Here is a 19,646-nt window from a genome sequence, read left to right as displayed (position 1 = left end):
GCTGTACCTATTATACTAAGGGTAAAAATAGCCTTAGATCGGGTCTCTGAGACTTGAGGTCCATGTAGAGGTTTTAGACTTACAGTGATAGAGGCTCAGATTTGTGAATGCAGGCAGCTGGGGAAACGCGTTGGGGATGAACTGGCATGGGTAGCCTGTGGGGGCGAGTGGGAAAACGAGCTCATACGTGCAGCAACTTTTCATAAGAGGTCAGCTGTAGAAGTAAACGATCATCTCTTTCAGGCTTTTCCGTGTAACACAAGAAAGTCATTTGGGGCTGTCAACCACGTTGTCTGGCTTCTCTGGACTATTGCATGAGAAAGGAAACAGTGAATTCTCCGTATCAGTGCTATAAACACGTTCTGCTTCCCTACGCCAGAGCAGTGGAGCAGCTCTGCTGATGGGGAGGCCTCATGAAATGCGGCCCTTGCTTACTTCTCCCAGAGAGGACACTTTTCGACAGGGAAACCTGATTTGCTGTTGGATAGGGAGCTACCTGCTTCCAGTCTGACTTCCTGAAGGTTCCACAGGCTTTCTTTGCCCAGTTGAGGCTTTCTTTGCCCAATTCCATTGGGAGCAGGAAAAAGGGCGTTGAAGACCTACTGAGATTCATTTCCTCACTGTCTCAAGCAAGGTGTTGGGTTTATCCAGATTTGGGGGCTGGAGGAGAGATCATATGGCCTGTGGAGAACATATTTGCTAAAGATGACTCCAGGCCTTTTCTGAGCCGTTTCCTTCTGTCTGTCTGCTCAGAGTTGCCCTACAGCTGGGAAATGAAGCTGTTGAGGAGAGCCAAGCAGAGCAAAAAGCAAGGACCACTGGGACGTGGCAAGACACTGGAAACAAAGCGGTGTCTTTGGTGATCTTTACCAGATGACCTATTCTTGCTCCTCCCATAATGCCCATGGCGTGTGGTTTATAAACTGTTCTTGCTTTCCCCGCAGGCCAAGACGACTGGAATGGGACCAGGCCGTCGCTGAAGGCCCCTCCAGCTAGGCCGGTGAAGGGAGCATACAGAGAGCACCCATATGGACGTTATTAAAAACAAACATGAGGGGAAAATATCAGTTATGAGCAAAGTTGTTACTGATTTCTTGTATCTCCCAGGATTCCTGTTGCTTTACCCACAACAGACAAGTAATTGTCTAAGTGTTTTTCTTCGTGGTCCCCTTCTTCTCCCCACCTTACTCCATTCTTAACTCTGCATTCTGGCTTCTGTATGTAGTATTTTAAAATGAGTTAAAATAGATTTAGGAATATCGAATTAATTTTTTAAGTGTGTAGATGCTTTTTTCTTTGTTGTTTAAATATAAACAGAAATGTACCTTTTATAATAAAAAAAAAGTTGAGTAAAAAAAAAACAACCACAAACCTGTTAGTTTCAAAAGTGACATTGCTTGCTTAAAGGTTCTGAAGTTTAAGGCTTGTTAACTTTCTCTTAGTTTTGATTTGAGGCATCCCGTAAAGTTGTAGTTGCAGAATCCCAAACTAGGCTACATTTCAAAATTCAGGGCTGTTTAAGATTTAAAATCACAACGTTAACGGCAGTAGGTGCCACCATGTAAAAGTGAGCTCAGACGTCTCTAAAAATGTTTCCTTTAAAAGCACATGGCGGTTGAATCTTAAGGTTAAATTTTAATATGAAAGATCCTCATGAATTAAATAGTTGATGCAATTTTTAACGTTAATTGATTTAAAACAACAACAACAAAATTAGGTTTGTAAAACTGACTTTTTCATTATGTGGGTTTTGAAATCTAGCCCCAGACATACAGTGTTGAGAGATACTTAGTGGGGAGCAGGTTTTGAAGAGGTGGATTTGGGGAGAGGGGCTAGCCACCTGGATTGAATTTGATGCAGAGCTTTTTAGCCATGAAAAATCTTTCAGTGATAGCACTAATAATTTAAAATTTCAGTATTTAAAAAGACAAAGTGTTTTGTCCATCTGAGGTTCTGCGCTCCATGAAAAGCTCACTTGGACACTGGAACCAAAAGCTGATGATTTTTTTAAGTGACGGTTGTCAATATTGAACTGTTTCCAAGGTAGTCAGTCAAGTATGTCTCAACACTAGCATGATATAAAAAGGGACACTGCAGCTGAATGAAAAAGGAATCAAAATCCACTTTGTACATAAGTTAAAGTCCTAATTGGATTTGTACCGTCCTCCCATTTTGTTCTTGGAAGATTAAATGCTACATGTGTAAGTCTGCCTAAATAGGTAGCTTAAACTTATGTCAAAATGTCTGCAGCAGTTTGTCAATAAAGTTTAGTCCTTTTTTAATCAAAGTAAATGTGATGAATTGTCATTTTTTTGGGTGGACAATAAAATAGTTTTCTCTTTCAAATAAACTTAAATTAACTCTAAAGTTAATGGGCTTGTTAAAAGTTGGAGATATTCTTAAAAGTGGTGGGGGGGATTTTATTTTAAGTTTACCAAAAAAAAAGTTTATCGAGTTGTTAAGTTTTAGTTTAAAAATAATCAAAGCTTTTTCACCCCCTGGAAGTTGTTTTGACAGCAGTTTTATCCCATCCTATCACAAACTCTAATTTCTGTCTAAAAATGGAGAGAAAAACCCAACTGAGCCGAAACTTGGATTGGTTTCCATACATAGGCCTCAGTGTTTAAAGTGCCAGCCACCCCGTCTGCACCTCTGTAGAGCCCCTAGGTGGCCCTAAGCGTGACACCAAATAATCTCCGTGAGCTTGGAAAGGGATAGCACCTGCCTTTGGATACGGCAATTCAGCAAACCCTGGGTGCCCTTATGGGTTTCCCTTCCGATCCCAGAAATGCTGTTAACAAATCAGCTGGGCTGGGGCAGGATCTGGCATGATCGGCTGGCTCTGAACTCCCTCCTGAGAGACCAAGAGAGGAAATGATGGAATTGGTTGGCCCTGTTTCCACTCCTCTGTTCATTCTCAGGGTTCTCGTGCCTTCCCTAAAGGAGCCACCTAAACTGCTCGGGGGTGAAAAATCCTCTTGTATGGAAGTGCCAAGCTGCCTGCAGCAGTGCATGATGGACATTTTTTTTCTTTTTTAAAACACACCAACAAAAAAATGTATTTGTAGATTGTGATAAAGTGTAAATAACTGAATTTTCAACCATGGTTTGAAGTCAGCTTTCAGGGCATTATGTCTTGTTTTGATGAAAAGAGATCACTCTATACCCCCCTTTTTAAAGGAAAATTATCGCAAGAGAATCAGGATGTGTAAAGCTAACATGCATCGCAAAAAACCAAAGGTAACCTAAATGTCTGATTTTAATAGCACATATTTCTCTTTTACATAAACTGTGACAGCAACTTGCATAAACAATTCTTTAGCTGTTAATTTTAATGTTAAAACTTTGCAAAACTTGTTTAATAAAAATAGCTGTAAAAAGAAAAACCATATGCTGCCGCATAAATTAGCCATAACTCTTAATAATCCTGCCCATCACAAGTGAACTGTAATGTAACCTGGGCACAAAGTCTGACATCTTAAATGACACATTGTAAAATTTCAATGACTGTAGATTAGACCTGCTGCTCCCCAAAGTCAAGCTTTCTGCTCAGCTATTTAAAAATGTACAAGGATGAGCCCTATAGGTCCCCGTATTGATATTCACAATGAAATGTTACTTAAAATTTCTTTAAAGTTGCATGTTTCTCTCCTGTAATGTGTAAACTGCATGCAGGATCTCTCTCTTTTAATTTGTATGTCTTTAGAACTTCCTCTTCAAAAGGCTGATCTCTTACTTCTCCGTTTTCAGGTGATTGAAAACTCCTGAGGCATTTCCTGGAGTAGAATGGGTAGTGAAGACCCATGTCAGGTACGTTAAGGTAGCTTTCTACTGAGGATGTGGGACTTTCATCCTAACTATGAAATAGTTTTGCCAGGAGGTGGCCTGGGACATGATCCGTGGGCAGGTCTTTCTTGCATGTCATCTGTACCATATTTACAACACGGTCGTGTTCATATGTTGGTTTACAATCCCTATTGAATTTACTTGTGATGATTGTAGTGTCAGCTTCCATCTGTTGAATCCTACCCTATCCTGTCAATAACCTAATGGGTCAGTGTTTCATTTGGCATTCACTGGTTGTAAGCAGCAAAGTGACCGGTTGATGTAAATAAAAAGGAATTTATTAGAACGATGTTAAGGACTTGCAGATTTAGTGTGAAGGCTGGAAAAATCTGGCATGGGAACCAGATTGGCTGCAGAGAACGGGAACATCAGTGATAGACCACAGGAATGTTCTTGGAGCCAGGACTAGCCGTTTAGGTGTTGTTGCTAGAATGAGTGAGTTCTAGCCGTTCGCTTTCTTTTTCCCTTGAGATTCAAGTTCTAGGGAGGGAATGTCAGACTGTATTAGCTTAAGTCACATGTTCATACCTTACCAGGATGTGGTAAGAAAAAACTAATTCCTCCAAAGGAAGTCAGGGTGTTATTAGGAAAAGGGAATGGGTACTGGGCAGACAAACAACAATTGTCCAGTATTATGTATGTATGACAGAAGTGACTGAGACTTAATGAGGTTAAGTAACTTCCTGGAGTCACATAATTAGTATGGTTAGCTAGTAATCAAGCCCAAGTTTGTTGTCAGAACCTAACACTTATACTCTCCACATTATATTGCTTTTAATCTAAGGAAGGGGTATTTCTCACCCTGAGGAGACACTCTGAAAGGGATAGTGTGGCATAGTAGAGAGGGCATGAAACCTAACAGAGTTGAATCGACAACTTTTCTTTGTTTAGTGACCTAAAACCTCTTATTTCCACGTCTAGGAAGGAAGATAGTGATAATGTACACCTTATAGTGGTCAGCAGACTGAATGAGTTTTACTATATATAAGGCCCACCAATTCGGTGTCCTATAAATAGTAAATATTAGTGTTCCTTCTCTAAGAAAGGTTAGCCCCCTGATTGGGGTAGGTGGGGGCTGCTGATTGAAGCCATCCAGGAACTGGCTGGATGATCTTGCCCTCTCCTCTGGGTGAGTTGTTAGGGTTAGGAGAACACCAAAGGCAAAAGACCAAACTAGGGAGAGGTCAAAGGCACCCTTTATCGGTAAAATTTCCCTTCTTGAAGATGGTGTCTTCCCAACCTGCCTCTCCCAGGAGCCTCTCAGATGTGGAGACTTTAAAGAGGACCGTGTGTATCGAGCACGGAAGTCCTAGGTTTGATATGGATTACATGAATGGCAAAGCAATTTTAGAGGAAAGTCCCTGAATGCAGAGAATTAGTTCCAACTCTTCTAGGGTAGTCTGAAGAGCAGAATTTGGGGGATGCTTCTTTCTTCACTCGGCCTGTAATTTGCACTTGGGAAAACAGGTTTTATTGTTGGCATACCCAGGTCTGTCAGTGGTCTGCCTTTTTTGAATGTGGAGCTTAGTCAGTTGGTCCCAGTATTTTCTATGGGTTTCTGTCACTACCGAATGTTTATTACAGTCCTAAGCTTTAGAGCCAGGCAAGACTGGGGACCTGTCCTGACTCTGCCTCATCATAGCCTTGGTCTTTGTTTTGACAGAACCAAACCCTTAATCCCTCTCTGGGCTTCATTTCTTTATCATCAAATGAAGTTGATAATAGTAGCTAACATTACTGTGATACTATCCTAAGCAGCTAGTAAGGACAATCTCATTTGGTCTTCTCTACCTTTCTCTCTTAATTAATACAAAATTTGTATAACTTAAAATTTACCTTTTTAACCATCTTAGAGTATACAGTTTGGTGACTTTTAGAATATTCACAGTGCTGAGCAACCATCATCACTATTTAATTCCAGAAAATTCCCACTACCCCAAAAAGAAATCCCATACTTGTTAGCAGTCACTCCCAATTCTCTTCTCTCCCCAGCCCCTGGCAACCACTAACCTACTTTCTGTTTCTATAGAGTTGTATGATATGTGCCTTTGTGATAGGCTTCTCTCACTTTGCATAAAGTTTTCAAGGACCATCCTTGTGGCATATATCAGTACTTGGCACTAGTGATAGGAAACGTATTACTTCCAAAAGCAACCCATCAACCCATCTCATTTAAGACAGCTCCAAGTATTAGAAGTTATCCCTCATTTTAAATGAGTCACTCCAGTAACTTGAAGTGGTTCTACCTTGGATCGTGTCAAGCATTTGAAGTCCATTTTCAGTCATGTTTCTTTTCCAGCTCCAGAAATTTTTTTGTTAGACTTGCTAGATCTGATTTTCCAGAAAAACTAGAAATTTGGATTTTACATGCCAGCGGTTGTTTAGTGTATGCTCTGATTAGTATTAGTCCCTGTAAAACCTCTGTGGCAAGCCACATGCTGCCGGTAGGCAGCCTAATAGCCTGCAGCCTCTGGTTAGCTTCTATTACTACAGATTAAAAGACACATTAGGATTATTGAGATAAGGGGTGCCTGGGTGGCTCAGTGGGTTAAGCCTCTGCCTTCGGCTCAGGTCATGATCTCAGGGTCCTGGGATCGAGCCCCGCATCGGGCTCTCTGCTCAGCGGGGAGGCTGCTTCCTGGCTCTCTCTCTGCCTGCCTCTCTGCCTACTTGTGATCTCTGTCTGTCAAATAAATAAATAAAATCTTAAAAAAAATTATTGAGATACAATCATAATCCTACGATTCACCCATTTTAAAGTGTATAATTCAGGAGCGCCTGGGTGGATCAGTTGGTTAAGTGTCTGCCTTTGGCTCAGGTCATGATCCTGGGGTCTTTGGATTGAGTCCCACATTCTCAGGCCCCTCCTGAGCAGTGAGCCTGCTTCTCCTTCTGTCCTCTCCCTTCACCCCTACCCCCGCCCCCTGCTTGTGCTTGCTTGCTCTCACGTGCTCTCCCTCTCTAATAAAATTAAAAAAAAAAATAAAGTGTACAATCCAGTGGCTTTTAATAGATATAAAATTATGTCGTCATCACCACCATCTATTTGAGAACATGTTTCTCACCCCCAGAAAAGAATTCCCATGCACTTCAGCCATCTCCCCCGGTCCCCTTACCTTTTCCGGCCCTGATCAGCCACTCGTCTACTTCCTACCTCTGTTGACTTGCTTGTTCTGGACATTTCATATAAATGGAATCATACAACCTATGGAATCTTTTTTTACTTTCTTCTGTTACTTAGTGTCACATCTCCAAATTCCATCCATGTTGTAACATCTGTCAGTACCTCATTCCTTTTATTGTCAAATACCATTTCATCGTATGCGTTTTTTCGGTCCACTCACCACCCACTGATGGACATTGCTGAGTTGTTTCTGCTTTTTGGCTGTAATGAAAAATACTGTTAGGAGCATTCGTATACAAGTTTTTTTGTGGACATAAGTTTTCAGTTTCTTGGACGTGCACCTAATAGGAGAGGAATTGCTGGGTCAGACAGCAATTCAGTGCTCAGCTGTTGGAGGACTGCCAGACTCTTCCTGTAGAGGCTGCACCATTCCTACCAGCCTCATTCCTCGTATCCCCACCAACACCTGTGCTGTTCTGCTTTGTTTACTGTAGCCATCCTACCAGGTGTGAAGTGGCGTCTCCTGCTACTTTTGATTTGCACTTTCCTGATGACTAGTGTCCCTGGTATCTTCTGTGGAAAAATGTTCATTTAAATCTCCTGTCAATTCAAATTGAATTATTTGTCTTTTTATTATTAAATTGTAAGCTCTTTATATGGTCTGGTGTGCAGCCCTTGTCAGATAATTTGCAAGTATTTTGTTCCCATTCCATGGGTTATCTTTTTATTTTCTTCAAAACACAAAAGTTCCATTTTGATGAAGCCCAGTTTACTTTCTTTTGTTGCTTGTGCTTTTGCTGTCTTAGATAAGAAGCCATCGTCTCATTCAGGGTCCTGAAAATTTCTACTTCTCTCCTTCTAAGACTCCTGTTGTTGCAATTCTTACATTTAGGCCTATGACCCATTTTGCATTAACTTTTGCATATGGTGTGAGGTCAGAGTTTCATATTCATTCTTTCGCATGTGGATATCCAGTTGTCCCAGCATCACTTATTAAAAAGAGACTGTTTGGGGGGTGCCTGGGTAGCTCAGCTAGTTGGACATCTGAATGTGTATTTTGGCTTGGGTCATAATCCTAGGGGTCGTGGGACTGAGCCCCACGTTGGGCTCCACACTCAGCAGGGAATCTGCTTGAGTTTCTCTCCTTCTCCCCCTCCCCGTGCTCTCATGTGTGCTCATGTGCACACACACATGCATCCTCTCTCCCCCTCCAAAAAATAAATCTTAAAAAAAATACTTCAAAAAAACTTTTTTCCCCATTAAATGATCTTGGCGCCTTTATCCATATTGGCACAGTAATTAACCACAGAGGTATATAGATCTACTACCTTTTGAAGTAGGTATTACTTAAAAGTCACTAATACAATTTCTGGCATGTAGTAGCTACTCACGGATAAGGAATAGCTGACCGGATTGTTTGGGCACCACTAACAGCGGGTGGTAAGTGATGGGGCTAGGATTTGGTCCCACGTACGAGTATCTCCAAACCCCATCTTTACCTGTGCTCACACTGCAGGCTGCGAGAGTGGAAATGAGGCTTGCTGTTCTAGCTGCCATGCCTGGCCATCTGTAGTTCCTCAGAAGCTTCGAGGCTGAGCTGCACATGCCTTTTCCCCCACTGTCAGCATTCTTTGCTCCTCTCTCCATCTCCCTCCAGGATTTCTGTGGAATCTCCAGGTGCTCCTGGCAATGACTATCACTGCTAAGGGAACAGCCTCACCGTCTCTTACCCAGGGATATGGTAGTTACTCAAGAAGCCTCAGGGTTTGTCCCCTTTTGCTTTCACCACCACTTCCCACCCCCTGCCCCAAGCTAAGAATGAAGGTAAGAATGCATCAGCAGCTGCTAGGGCTTTCCAGCCACTAAGGATGAAATGGATTCGGACTGTGTTTTGTTTCAGGAACAGCAGCCTGAGAGTTGGGACTGAAAAACGTTGTCCACACATGCACAGGTCTACTGTACCGTGTGGATAGGGGGATAGAGGTGTTGTGGTAGTCGATGTCTGGTCATGTTTTTGAAACTGAAGTACTCCCTGCCTGGTCTCAAACCCCGAAGTTCCATGTCCCTCAAGGCTTTGCCCAAAGATCGTACTGGAATTGGGTTGCACAAGGCAGAACATGAGCTCCCTCTTTCTTGATAGGTTTTTGTGCTGTGTGAACCCATGCAAGCAGCTGTTTGCCTGCAGTGTTACTGCTAAGTAGTCATTTAAATTGTTCTTCCATCTTTTCCCATTCATTGATCTTGACCCCACTTTGTAAAAGGAGGAGGAAGTGACATAGGGAAAATAGGCAGCTCTACCTGGCTAAGGGAGGAGAGAACCGAATTTGTGGGGTGTCCCTGGCAACATTTTTGTATACTGGAGTCCATTCTCTATGCTAAAAGCATGCTGCTTCCGGAAGATAACACCGTATTTCATGGACACTGAGGTCATTTATTATGAGATGTATGAAGTACTGCAAAGAAAGAAAAAATGTTGCCAATTAAACCTACACGGTAGTTTGCTTTCATATCAAGTGTAAAATGCGTCCTGATTTGGGGGATGTTAAAATCGGAAAAATACGTATTTTAACTACTGTTGCGTTGTGTCAGTTCTAACATCGATTCTTTACTGTGTGCCATTCACTATCTTCTCCACTTGTAAAGTAGCTATTATTGTCCTGTTTTTACACAAAGATGAAACTGAGGCCGAGAAAATCAAATAACTCACCCAAGGTCGTGCAGCTGTTAAGTAGCGGAGCTGGGACCGAAGCTCAGGCAGTCTGATTTCAGAGTCTGTGATCAGTCTCAACTACAGGATTATGCCGGAATGTAGAAGGAGTTTTACCTGTCAGCCAGAACCATCTCAAGGAGCTTGTACAGCCATACTCTATCCTGATAGGAGGCTGCTTCTGCAGGAATATTACTGCTAGTACAATGAACATTTGCTGGTTGTTGTGGGTCATGGGTCTCTATCAGCTCATAATGTCCACCTTCCAAAAACTCAGTCTAATGGGAGAGAGTAAGCCTTCAATAGTTCAGTAGTGTGTGGTTGTGCCCTGTTGCTGTACTTAATACCAGTGGCCTGGGGGAACTGTCTGAGAAGGTTTAGGAAGCACCAGGCAGACAGATTAACACAGCATCTTATTATGGCTTTAAACAGACTAATGTCAACACTGCCACCTCCAGGGTTAGTTTCACTATCTTTAGAGCCTTCTGCTAAGCCTTCGGCGAGCTACCTTCCCCAAGACTCAGTTTCATCATCTGTAAAATGGGGGATTATCGTTTCTGTCACAACATTGTTGTAAAGATTGAATGAATTCAGTTGAATGAAAGACATTCTGCGTGACCTGTAGTAAGCACCCAGTAAATGTTAATCTATAAATAGAGGCTGGAAGAGAGGTGAGTGCCCATTTTGCAAAGCAAAATGTAGGCAAAGTACTTGAACTTGATTCTGAAGTTAAGGGAGCTATTGAAGGCCTTGAGCATGAGAGTGACTCAGACACACCTGTGTTTGCCATTGTGCGAGCAAGATAGGGAAGGAGGGAAGAAGCAGAAGAGCAGAACCTTCCATAAAGTGGCTCCACTCCTGTGGGAGAGCGAAGGGGATATTCTTCCCGCACCTTGCCTGCCTTCTGCTCCCCCCTTGCCTGAAGACCTTTTGGTTCTAACCTTTTTTAGAAAGAATAATCCTCTCTCCTCTCAGAAATTTGGGCTATTGAGGGTGGGACTTTAGGCCTTCGTCGTATGTTAAGGGAGATTTCTCACTTCCTGTCCCTTTAACCCACCCTCTACACTGGAGACCAGAACCTGGAGTAGAAACTTTGCTCTTAAGGAATTGTTAAACATGGTGTGGCTTCCCCTCAATTCCTGAAGTCTCTGCCTTCATTTTAAACTCTTAATTCTGTGCTAATTCCACTGGAATTATATGCAGATGCAGTGACCCATTTAATTTCACAGACAACCCTGTGAAGTGGGGATTATCCTGGGAAACTGGCAAGTCCTGGTTAGGATGACCACAGGGCCCAAGAGCGGGAGTTTAGACCCAAGTCTCCACCCTCCCTTAACTACCTCCTGGTCTCTTCTCTCTACCTACAGTGGCCACCAGAAGATCAGCTTACACTGAAAGTAGTTCCCAGCTTTGGTGCACAGGATGGGGGTACCCCTTTCCGCGTTTCCAGATTCCTGAAATTAAGAGAAAGAGATGCTTCTGAGCCCTCCCTTTCTCTCTCCAGAACCTTCATGTACCTCTTGCTCTCTGGATTAATAGTCATTACATGTTTAAAGCTAGCAAGCACCTGATGAATATTTAATAGCCTGAGCAGACAGGCTGGATACAGCTGTCTGAGACAGCAGCTGTTGGGGGAAGGGGAGGAAGTGCACTGCCCTGCCTAACTACTTGTTCTTTTGTTCCCTGAGCCAGCCCTTGTAGGCCCCTTAGGAGCAAAAGCCAGTGGTAGGCACTGCACCCTAGTCCTGTCCTGGTCTGATTGCTCCCTGGGCTTCCAAGGAGGCTGCCTTTAGGCTGCAGACCAAACCTTTTCAGGGGTAATGACCAGGTAAAGTCACTGACCTCTAAAGTCCATTTTCCGCGGCGCCTGGGTGGCTCAGTTGGTTGGGCATCCAACTTGGTTTCAGCTCGGGTCATGAGATCAAGCCCAATATTGGGCTCCAAGCTCGGTGGGGAATCCGCTTGAGATTCTCTCCTTCTTCTCCCCCTCCCCCTCCAAATAAACAAAATCTTTTAAAAAAAAATGAACAAGGGGCGCCTGGGTGGCTCAGTCGGTTAAGCCACTGCCTTCGGCTCAGGTCATGATCCCAGGGCCCTGGGATCAAGCCCTACATCGGGCTCTGTGCTCAGCAGGAAGCCTGCTTCTCCCCACCCCTCTCTCTTCTGCTCGCCTCTCTGCCTACTCATGATCTCTGACTGTCAAAGAAAGAAAGAAAGATCAATTTTCTAACCCCTGGGCTGAATATCTCTGTAACCTCTTCTAGCATTGCGGCTGAGGACATGCTCTCAGCCAGTGTTCTGCCAACCCTAGCTCTCTATTCTAAGAGGAGAGAGAGACTCCTATCTGGAAGGGACTTGAATTTCATAACCATGTTGCTGGGGTTTAGCTTCTTGACATTTCTTCACTGCAAACTGCAGCAGCCTCTCGACAGGAGATATACTACTGCGGTGAGTGTCTTTGGCTGCTGTCTCAGGCAGAAGATGGGCAGGTAGGAGTTCCGAATAGGAACACGAGCTCTCCCGTGCTTCTCCCCACCTAGACCTAGGGAGCTTGTCACTTCAAGGAGGCCTTGTCAGTTCCAGGGCAAACTTGGGGAGGACATGGGGACTCCCGAAAAAAGGCAACTCACTTGAGAGGTTTCCAGGCAGAGTACGAGGCACAGCTAGGCTGTCAGCCCAGATCCGTCACTTAAGTAGAACACTTTGCCAGAAACTGGGAGACTACTCCTGTTCCTAAAACTGCATTAAGATGCCTGAATTAGCTGTTCCCTTGTCATCCTCTGGAGCCTACTTAGTCCACCTCAGTCCCTTCCTCCCAGACACTGTGGTGTGAGAACTTGAGATAGAAGAGTTTGGGTTCAGAGAGAGCGAATTCCTCCCAGGGGGTTTTGGCTCCTGCAGCCTTCATGCTTCTCATTCGTGGCCCAGCTTTAGGTATAGCACGGGTGCTCCCTATCTCTCAGGCTCTGTGAGGTTGGAGTTCAGAAACTAGCTCCCATCTGCCTTTGAGAAAGAAATACCTTGTGCTCTGATAGGATTCATCCTAAGCTTCTTTGCAGAGGTCAGCCTAACTGCTTCCTTTCATTCATTTTATTTTTTTAGATTCATTTATTTGCAAGAGACAGAGTGTGAGCAGGGGGAGGGGCAGAGGGAATCCTCAAGCAGACTCCCCATGGAGCACAGAGCCTGACACGGCTCCATCCCATGACCCTGAGGTCACATGACCTGAGGCAAAAATGAAGAATCAGCTGCTCAAACAACTGAGCGAGCCAGGCGCCCCAATTTTATTAAGCATATTGGCTAATACATATTGGAACACCTACTGTGCCCTAGACACTGGAGATTCAGTGGCAAATAAGGTAAAATTGGTCCTTGACTTCACGGAGCTTGTAATTGAGGAAACAGACACTAAACAGATGTTAGTCTCATAAATGACATACATCATTTCAGTTGTGTTAAGTGCTATGAAAGAAAGGAACAGAGTTCTGTGAGGTCAGACACCAGGCAGCCTAGCCTAACCCAGGGGTTCTCCTTGAGAAAATGATGTTTAAGTTGACATCTAAAGGAAGAGTTAGCTAGACACAGGGTATTTGAGATGGTCTGGGGCAAGGACACAAAGCATGTTCTAGGCAGAGGGTGGGACTGAGGCAGGTTCAAGGTGAGGTAGGAGGCCTGGACCTTATTCTGAGGTCAACACTGAAGACCACTGAATCCAGGAGTAAGGTGGGGGGAACAACATTATTAAATGTAAACTTCACTTGCTCCTGAGTGGAAAATAGATTATGGATCATGAGGACCTGTTAGCAAACTTTGTGTTAGTCCAGGGAAGAAATGAGGAAGACCTATAGTAAGCAGAGAAGTGAATGGATCCGAGGACTTTTCAGAGCTACGACAAACATAATTTGGTGCCTGATTAGATGTGGGAGAAGAGGGCATGAGCGAGGAGGACTCCACATTACTGGCTGGAACAGCTGGCAGAATGGGGGTGCCATATTTTACAAGAACGGGAGAACTGCTACAGACTTTGGCATGTGCTCTGGGCTTCAGATATGTGTCTCCTGCAGATAACCCTGAGTATTTAGGGCTGGGATGAACCCCTCAGAAGGCCAGAGGAGCTGCCCTCCGCCCCAAGCCTAGGATTGAGGTGCTATTAATAGCTTTAAGAAGATGACTTTTTCCTCATTTGCTTTCCTCCAAAGGCTTTATTTTTTTTTCTTTAAAGATTTTATTTATTTACTTTAGAGAGAGAGCACAAGTGGTGGGGTTGAGGGGCAGAGAGAGAAGGAAAAGCAGACTCCCTGCTGAGTAGGGAGCCCAGTGCGGGGCTCGATCCCAGGACCCCTGGACCATGACCTGAGTCTCAAAGGTAGATGCTTTAACCAACTGAGCCACCCAGGTGCCCCTCCTCCAAAGGCTTTAAAGCATTTTATCTTTTCATATCTCTGAGCCGACAGAAATCATTTTCCCCTTCATAACAGCTGAAGACCCCAAAGCCTGTATAGCTAAAGGCCCCAGTGGCTTCAGTGATTCCACTCTGGATCACTGAGCTTAGGCAAGGCTAAGGATGGGAAGTATCTGAAGTGAGAATACATTCTCGTTACCCGACCAACAGCAAAAAGACCACTCTTAGGCTGTGGACATCTATTGCCTACCCATCTGTGCACCTAGAAACCTGTATGGAATGAGATAACTAGAGTTGTGCTGTGGGATGGGGAGATGATAAAGGGGGGACACCCTGGCCAAATGGGAAGCTAGGAAGCCCCCCAATGGGGTAGCTTTGTGTCTAATTTTCTACCTGTGTCTTTGCAGTGATCAGAGGACTCCGGAAACCAGGAGAGCTGCCTGCTGTGTCAAGGCTGGCCTGAGGGCATTTGCTGAGCACAGAGACACCCAGGAGAGATCAACAGTCTTTTTCCACTCCACCTCTTGATCTGTCTGATTTGCACACAGAAAGCCAGCCAGGATCCCCTAAGAGAGTCTCTAGGCCCACAGTGGAGTCCTCAGGGCTGCAGGGAGCTGTGATGCTAACAATTTAACCTGCTGAGGACTTTAAAGAGTTGAAGGGGACTAACAGTATCCCAAGCACAGCCTCCTAGATCTGAATAAACCGGCATCTCCCACTGTGTCACTCCCATTTTGCCTGCCTCCCCCAAGCCTCCAGCAGAACCGGCTGGAGCACACTTCTTACTTCCTGCCCTTCCCACAGGAATAACCACACCTGTGCTGTGGGTACCAGCCCAGGGGCCCTTGGGCACCTCCAGAGTTCTCCCAGGACAACGCTGGTTGTCACCCCTGGTAAAGGCAGAGGAAAGACAAGTGAGAAGGTTTATTTACTTTGAACAAGTTATTTAACCTCTGAGCCTATTTTTCTCTTCATTTTTGATGACTAACCTTGTCCAAAACACTCTTGAAGGGTAGGGCTTTCTGAATTCACCTCTGTACTATATCCCTTCCCCCAAAAAAACACCTGGCACTAAGGAGTTAAATAAAAGATTTGGTCAAGTGAAGAATGGTCCCACTCTGGTAGCTTCTGTCACCTTTGGGAAAGAGCCAAAGACCCCTTGTCTAGCTCCTACTCTTCTTCCAACTACACCGAGCTAGCTGGTTGTCCTAACATGTCCTCTCGAAGGACTAGAAAGTCAGCCTTTGATCGACTTCCAGTTTCCTGCGGCCTCTGTCCAGGCTGGTTTCATACTGAGCTTCCTGAGAGGTTGTCTGATATTATACTCTTCCTTTAATAAAATAACTCTTCTGGTCATTTTTCCCAACAAGAGAACCAGGAGAAGGGCTGAGTTTGGGAAGAGAGAGACTGTCTGCGCTTTAACAGTGCCCGGGGCAGTCTAATGAGCATGGATGCATTCTTAGCAGGAGAAGGATGTTGAAATCCACTGATTTACTCTGGGCAAGTTATTAAATACCTGAGCGCATTTTTCTCTTCATTATTCATTATTATAAATAATGGCTAATAATTTATTAAGTGCTTTGTAAGTACCAGGCACTCTGTCAGGCATGTTTATGCACAATTTCACTTAATCCTCCAACCCATGATACTTCAGAGATGAGGAAACGGAAGCTCCAGAGGATAAATAACTTGTATAAGGCTAAAAGAAGAAGCCATCAGACTTCATAGTCCCGATTTTTCACCCGTTTGTACCTCTCACGACTGCAGGTTGAAACAGGAAAGCATTTGTGTGAGAAACTTGTGTATGGTGGCAAACCTTATCCAGGTCCACCCCCAGACAGAGAAGGTTCCTGTGCCCAAACCAGGAGAGTCCCAGGCAAACCGAGATGCATTTGTCAACTAGTTTGCAGTGGTGACACTCCTGGTCCAGAGCTGGCCACCAAGGCTGCAACTTCCTTGGCTTCCTGGTCTCTTAGGCCTCCCCTTATGGCTCCGAGTTCCCTTATCTAGGGTCTGAGGACTTGCTTCAGGTCAGCAGGCAGGGGAGGAGTGTGGCACAGGGACTTAGGGATCCAGATGGCATCTGAATGATAAATGGCAGCACAGAGCCCAGGGGGTTGCTATCTGGAAAGCCAGCAGCAGTTTCCCAGGCAGCCACACCCTCCACCCCCAGATGCCGGGATAGCTACTTGGGAGTCACAGAATTAACAGGAAAGCTCGCAAAGCTCAAGCCAAACACAAATCCTACGTTCAAATCCTAGCTCATCACTTGGTGTGTACTTTTCTGGGCCTGTTTACTCCTAAAAGTAGGATAATAATCCTTATCCACTCAGCGGGATCTGAGAAATGAAATGGGTGTGAAACACCGAACCCGAGTCCAGAGCTGATTAACATGAAGCTTCCTTCCTCCTCTGTTCCAGCTTGTGTTTCTTACCCAAGCCCTGTCCACCTGTCACGTCTGTCACATACAGCCTCCTTCCTCCTCTGGTTACCGCGTGCAGCCCTAGGGATCTTCCTTTGAGAGCCCTGACCTAGTGGCCTGGGCCCACCCACCCAGCTGCCCTGCGTGTCAGTCACCTCCCCTGCAAGCAGAGAAGGGATGACATCAACCCTCCTCCCTCCCCCCCCCATCTGAAGCCTCTGAACTGTTTTGAGCCATAAATATTTTAGCTGGGCCTTTCTCTGGCTGTTGCCAGGGTGATGGGCTCTTGGGGGACTGGGGTGGGAGTGTGGAGGCAGGGCTGGCAGCCTGGGGCCCAGCAGCAGAGCCGGCTCTGGAGGGGCGGCTATGAAATCTGGCCGAGAGCCAGTGCTTTTGCTGCTGCCGTTCTGAAGGCTGTTGCTCTGTCTGCCTGCCTTCCCTTCCCTGGGCCCCTCAGAGTCGCTCCTACTCCTTCCAGGGCCAGCTCTGCCCTTGAGGGCTACACGATCTTGGGTAAATTGCTAAGTGTCTCTGGGCCTTCATTTGAACATCCATATCAGGAAAGTCCCTGCTTAACTCAGTGCCAGTAAGCAGAGAAGACAAAGCAAAGGAGGTTTTACAAAAATCCTATGAAATACCAGGTTAGTTGTGACTGGAGAAGGTCAGCCCCATAACCGTTTCTGATAGACCCAACAGCTGGAGTCCCAGGGCAATGTGAATGCCGCTCCAAAGACTGTCTGTCAGATAGAGCCCTGCCTCTCCCATCCCCTTCTTCAGGCTGTAGCCCTGGTTACTTTTCTACAGTTCCCAGTTCTAGCAGGACTCCCCGGCCTGGCACGGGGTGTTCTAGTATGGGGTTGGGCCCAGTGACTTACGAGCAGAGTTGGTGAAAGACTTTTTTGCTTGAGATGCAGAAACTCAGATCCCCCCAGATTAGATCTGGCCCTCATCCTCTACCCCCCGTCCTAGAGATCTTAAATCTTAGATCTAAATGCTAGGTTGTGGCAGCATGCCTCACCCCATCTTGGGATGGGTCTAATAAAAGAGAGCCAGAGAGGGGGCACCTGGGTCCATGCCCCATTCATACCATTAAGACTCTGGTTTGGGTCCAGGATTCCACATCCCCTGCCCAACAGGGCCCACCACAATTTTCCTGTTGAGCTCAGAGCTCCGATTCCTTTGTACCAAGCTCCCTCTGGTGGTTGAGATGTGCATTGCAGGAAAATCTCAGAGACTAAATTGCAGGCCACCCTGAGAGGCTGGCTGGTTTGCTTTGCCAAGGAAAGAAGAATCCTTGTCCCCATTCCTAATGACAATCATTCCATTTTGTTTTGTTCTGTTTTGTTTTGAAAGAGAGAGCGTGGGGGTGGGGGCAGAGGGAGAGAGAAAAAAAGTCCTAAACAGGTTCCACACCCAGTGCAGAGCCCAAATTGGGGCTTGATGTCACTGACATCAAGAGTCAGACACCTGGGCGCCTGGGTGGCTCAGTGGGTTAAGCTGCTGCCTTCAGCTCAGGTCATGATCTCAGGGTCCTGGGATCGAGTCCCACATCAGGCTCTCTGCTCAGCAGGGACCCTGCTTCCCTCTCGCTCTGCCTGCCTCTCTGTCTACTTGTGATCTCTCTCTGTCAAGTAAATAAAATCTTTAAAAAAAAAAAAAAGACACCTAACCAACTGAGTCACCCAGGTGCCCCTTGTTCCATTTTTTACATAGGCTATCTCTCCCACCTGCTTGCCTCTGTCATTAATCACAATTCAATGACAGGAATCATCCTAATTTTACTGAGGAAACAGGCTTAGAAAAGTATAATCAAGTCCAAACTCTTCACTATATGTAGCATTCAAGAACTTAAGCTATTTTTTACAACCCCATCTTCAATTGCTCTCAAGCCGAAATGGACTTGCTCTCCCAGAACATAGCTTGCCCCTGGGCCTTTGCTCATGCTGTTCTCTGTATCTTCATTGCCCACTCCCATCCCTGCCCAAGTACATTACCTACCCAAATCCTGTTCGTTTTTGAACACCTAACAAGAAGTACAGTATATTCTAAAGCTTGCACTTATTATCTTTATAATAATTAAATACTATAAGACATGGGAAGACGAACGTCCAGATGCGTACAGGTGGGAAGGATGGCCCCAAGATGGGGAAAGATAGACGGGGAGACTAACATACACGTGGAAGTAAGAATGGCTCAGGAAATTAGAAGAACATGAAAACACACGGATTTTCTTTTGGCACGTGTAATAAAAATCAGGTGTAAGTATTCTTGCTGGCAGAAGAAAGAGCAAAGCCCTGTGAATCTGGAAGCTACAGATGACATTTCTTCAATGACTTCAATCTTTTTCTTTTTAAGATTTTACTTATTTACTTATTTATATATATTCTTTAAGATTTTACTTATTTATTTGACAGAGATCACAAGTAAGCATAGAGGCAGACGGGGGGGGGGACAGGCTCCCCACTGAGCAGAGAGCCCGATGTGGGGCTCAATCCCAGGACCCCAAGATCATGACCCGAGCCGAAGGCAGAGGCTTAACCCACTGAGCCACCCAGGTGCCCCAACGACTTCAGTCCTAAATTCACATTAGTTTTCTTTGTACTTCATGATAGATCTGTGTTACAATTATAGTAACTAAAACTTAAATAGCACTTACTGTGTACCAGGCCCTGTTCTAAGTACTTTCCGCAGACTAATCTTCACCATGATCTCCTAAGACAGGTACTAATACTACCCTCTCTTGATACTGAGGCTAAGCACAAGGAGGCTAAGCAACTCCCCAAGGTCAGGAAGCTTGTAAGTGGTGGAGCCAGGATTTGATTCTAAGGCTGGCACAGAGAAAGTGCTCTGAATAATGACACTTAAATGTTGAAAATACTGCCTCTCATTTTCATGAATAAAACTGACACTCCAGAAAGCAGTATGTGTTTTATCCCGTGGTTTCAGCACCCCCCACTAGGTGCCACTAGAGGTCTCCGAATTCTGGTAGAAAACTACTGATAACAGAGGACAGAATTGCCAGCCGTGGCCCCAGAATAACAGGACCAAGGAAGAGATCCCAACCCGATGACACAGGGCTGGCCCAGAGCCAGTGGCATTTCCTCAAAAATTCAGACTCCTAGAAGAACCAATAGAGAGCAAGTTA

At 45.1% G+C, this 19,646-nt stretch overlaps 1 protein-coding gene across 2 annotated transcripts in view; it reads left to right on the top strand.

Moving 5' to 3' along the window:
- Positions 1-15,184, top strand: part of KHDRBS1 (KH RNA binding domain containing, signal transduction associated 1) — a 41,767-nt gene extending 26,583 nt beyond the window's left edge. The window contains exons 9-11 of one of the 2 annotated variants that reach the window (XR_007126835.1): positions 945-1,137; positions 3,751-3,810; positions 14,487-15,184. Coding sequence is in view for 1 of the 2 variants with exons in the window: in XM_047727335.1 (XP_047583291.1) it covers positions 945-1,042 (98 nt within the window). In the remaining variant the exon portion in view is untranslated. Of the gene's footprint in view, positions 1-944; positions 2,288-3,750; positions 3,811-14,486 lie in introns of those variants that run through there. The other variant, XM_047727335.1, reaches the window with a different exon arrangement.
- Positions 15,185-19,646: the final 4,462 nt, after the last annotated feature.

The sequence above is a fragment of the Lutra lutra genome, chromosome 4 (assembly GCF_902655055.1).
Source record: "Lutra lutra chromosome 4, mLutLut1.2, whole genome shotgun sequence".
Lineage (NCBI taxonomy): Eukaryota > Metazoa > Chordata > Mammalia > Carnivora > Mustelidae > Lutra > Lutra lutra.
Note: the sequence above shows the minus strand (reverse complement) of the source record. Positions and strands in the feature narration are given on the sequence as shown.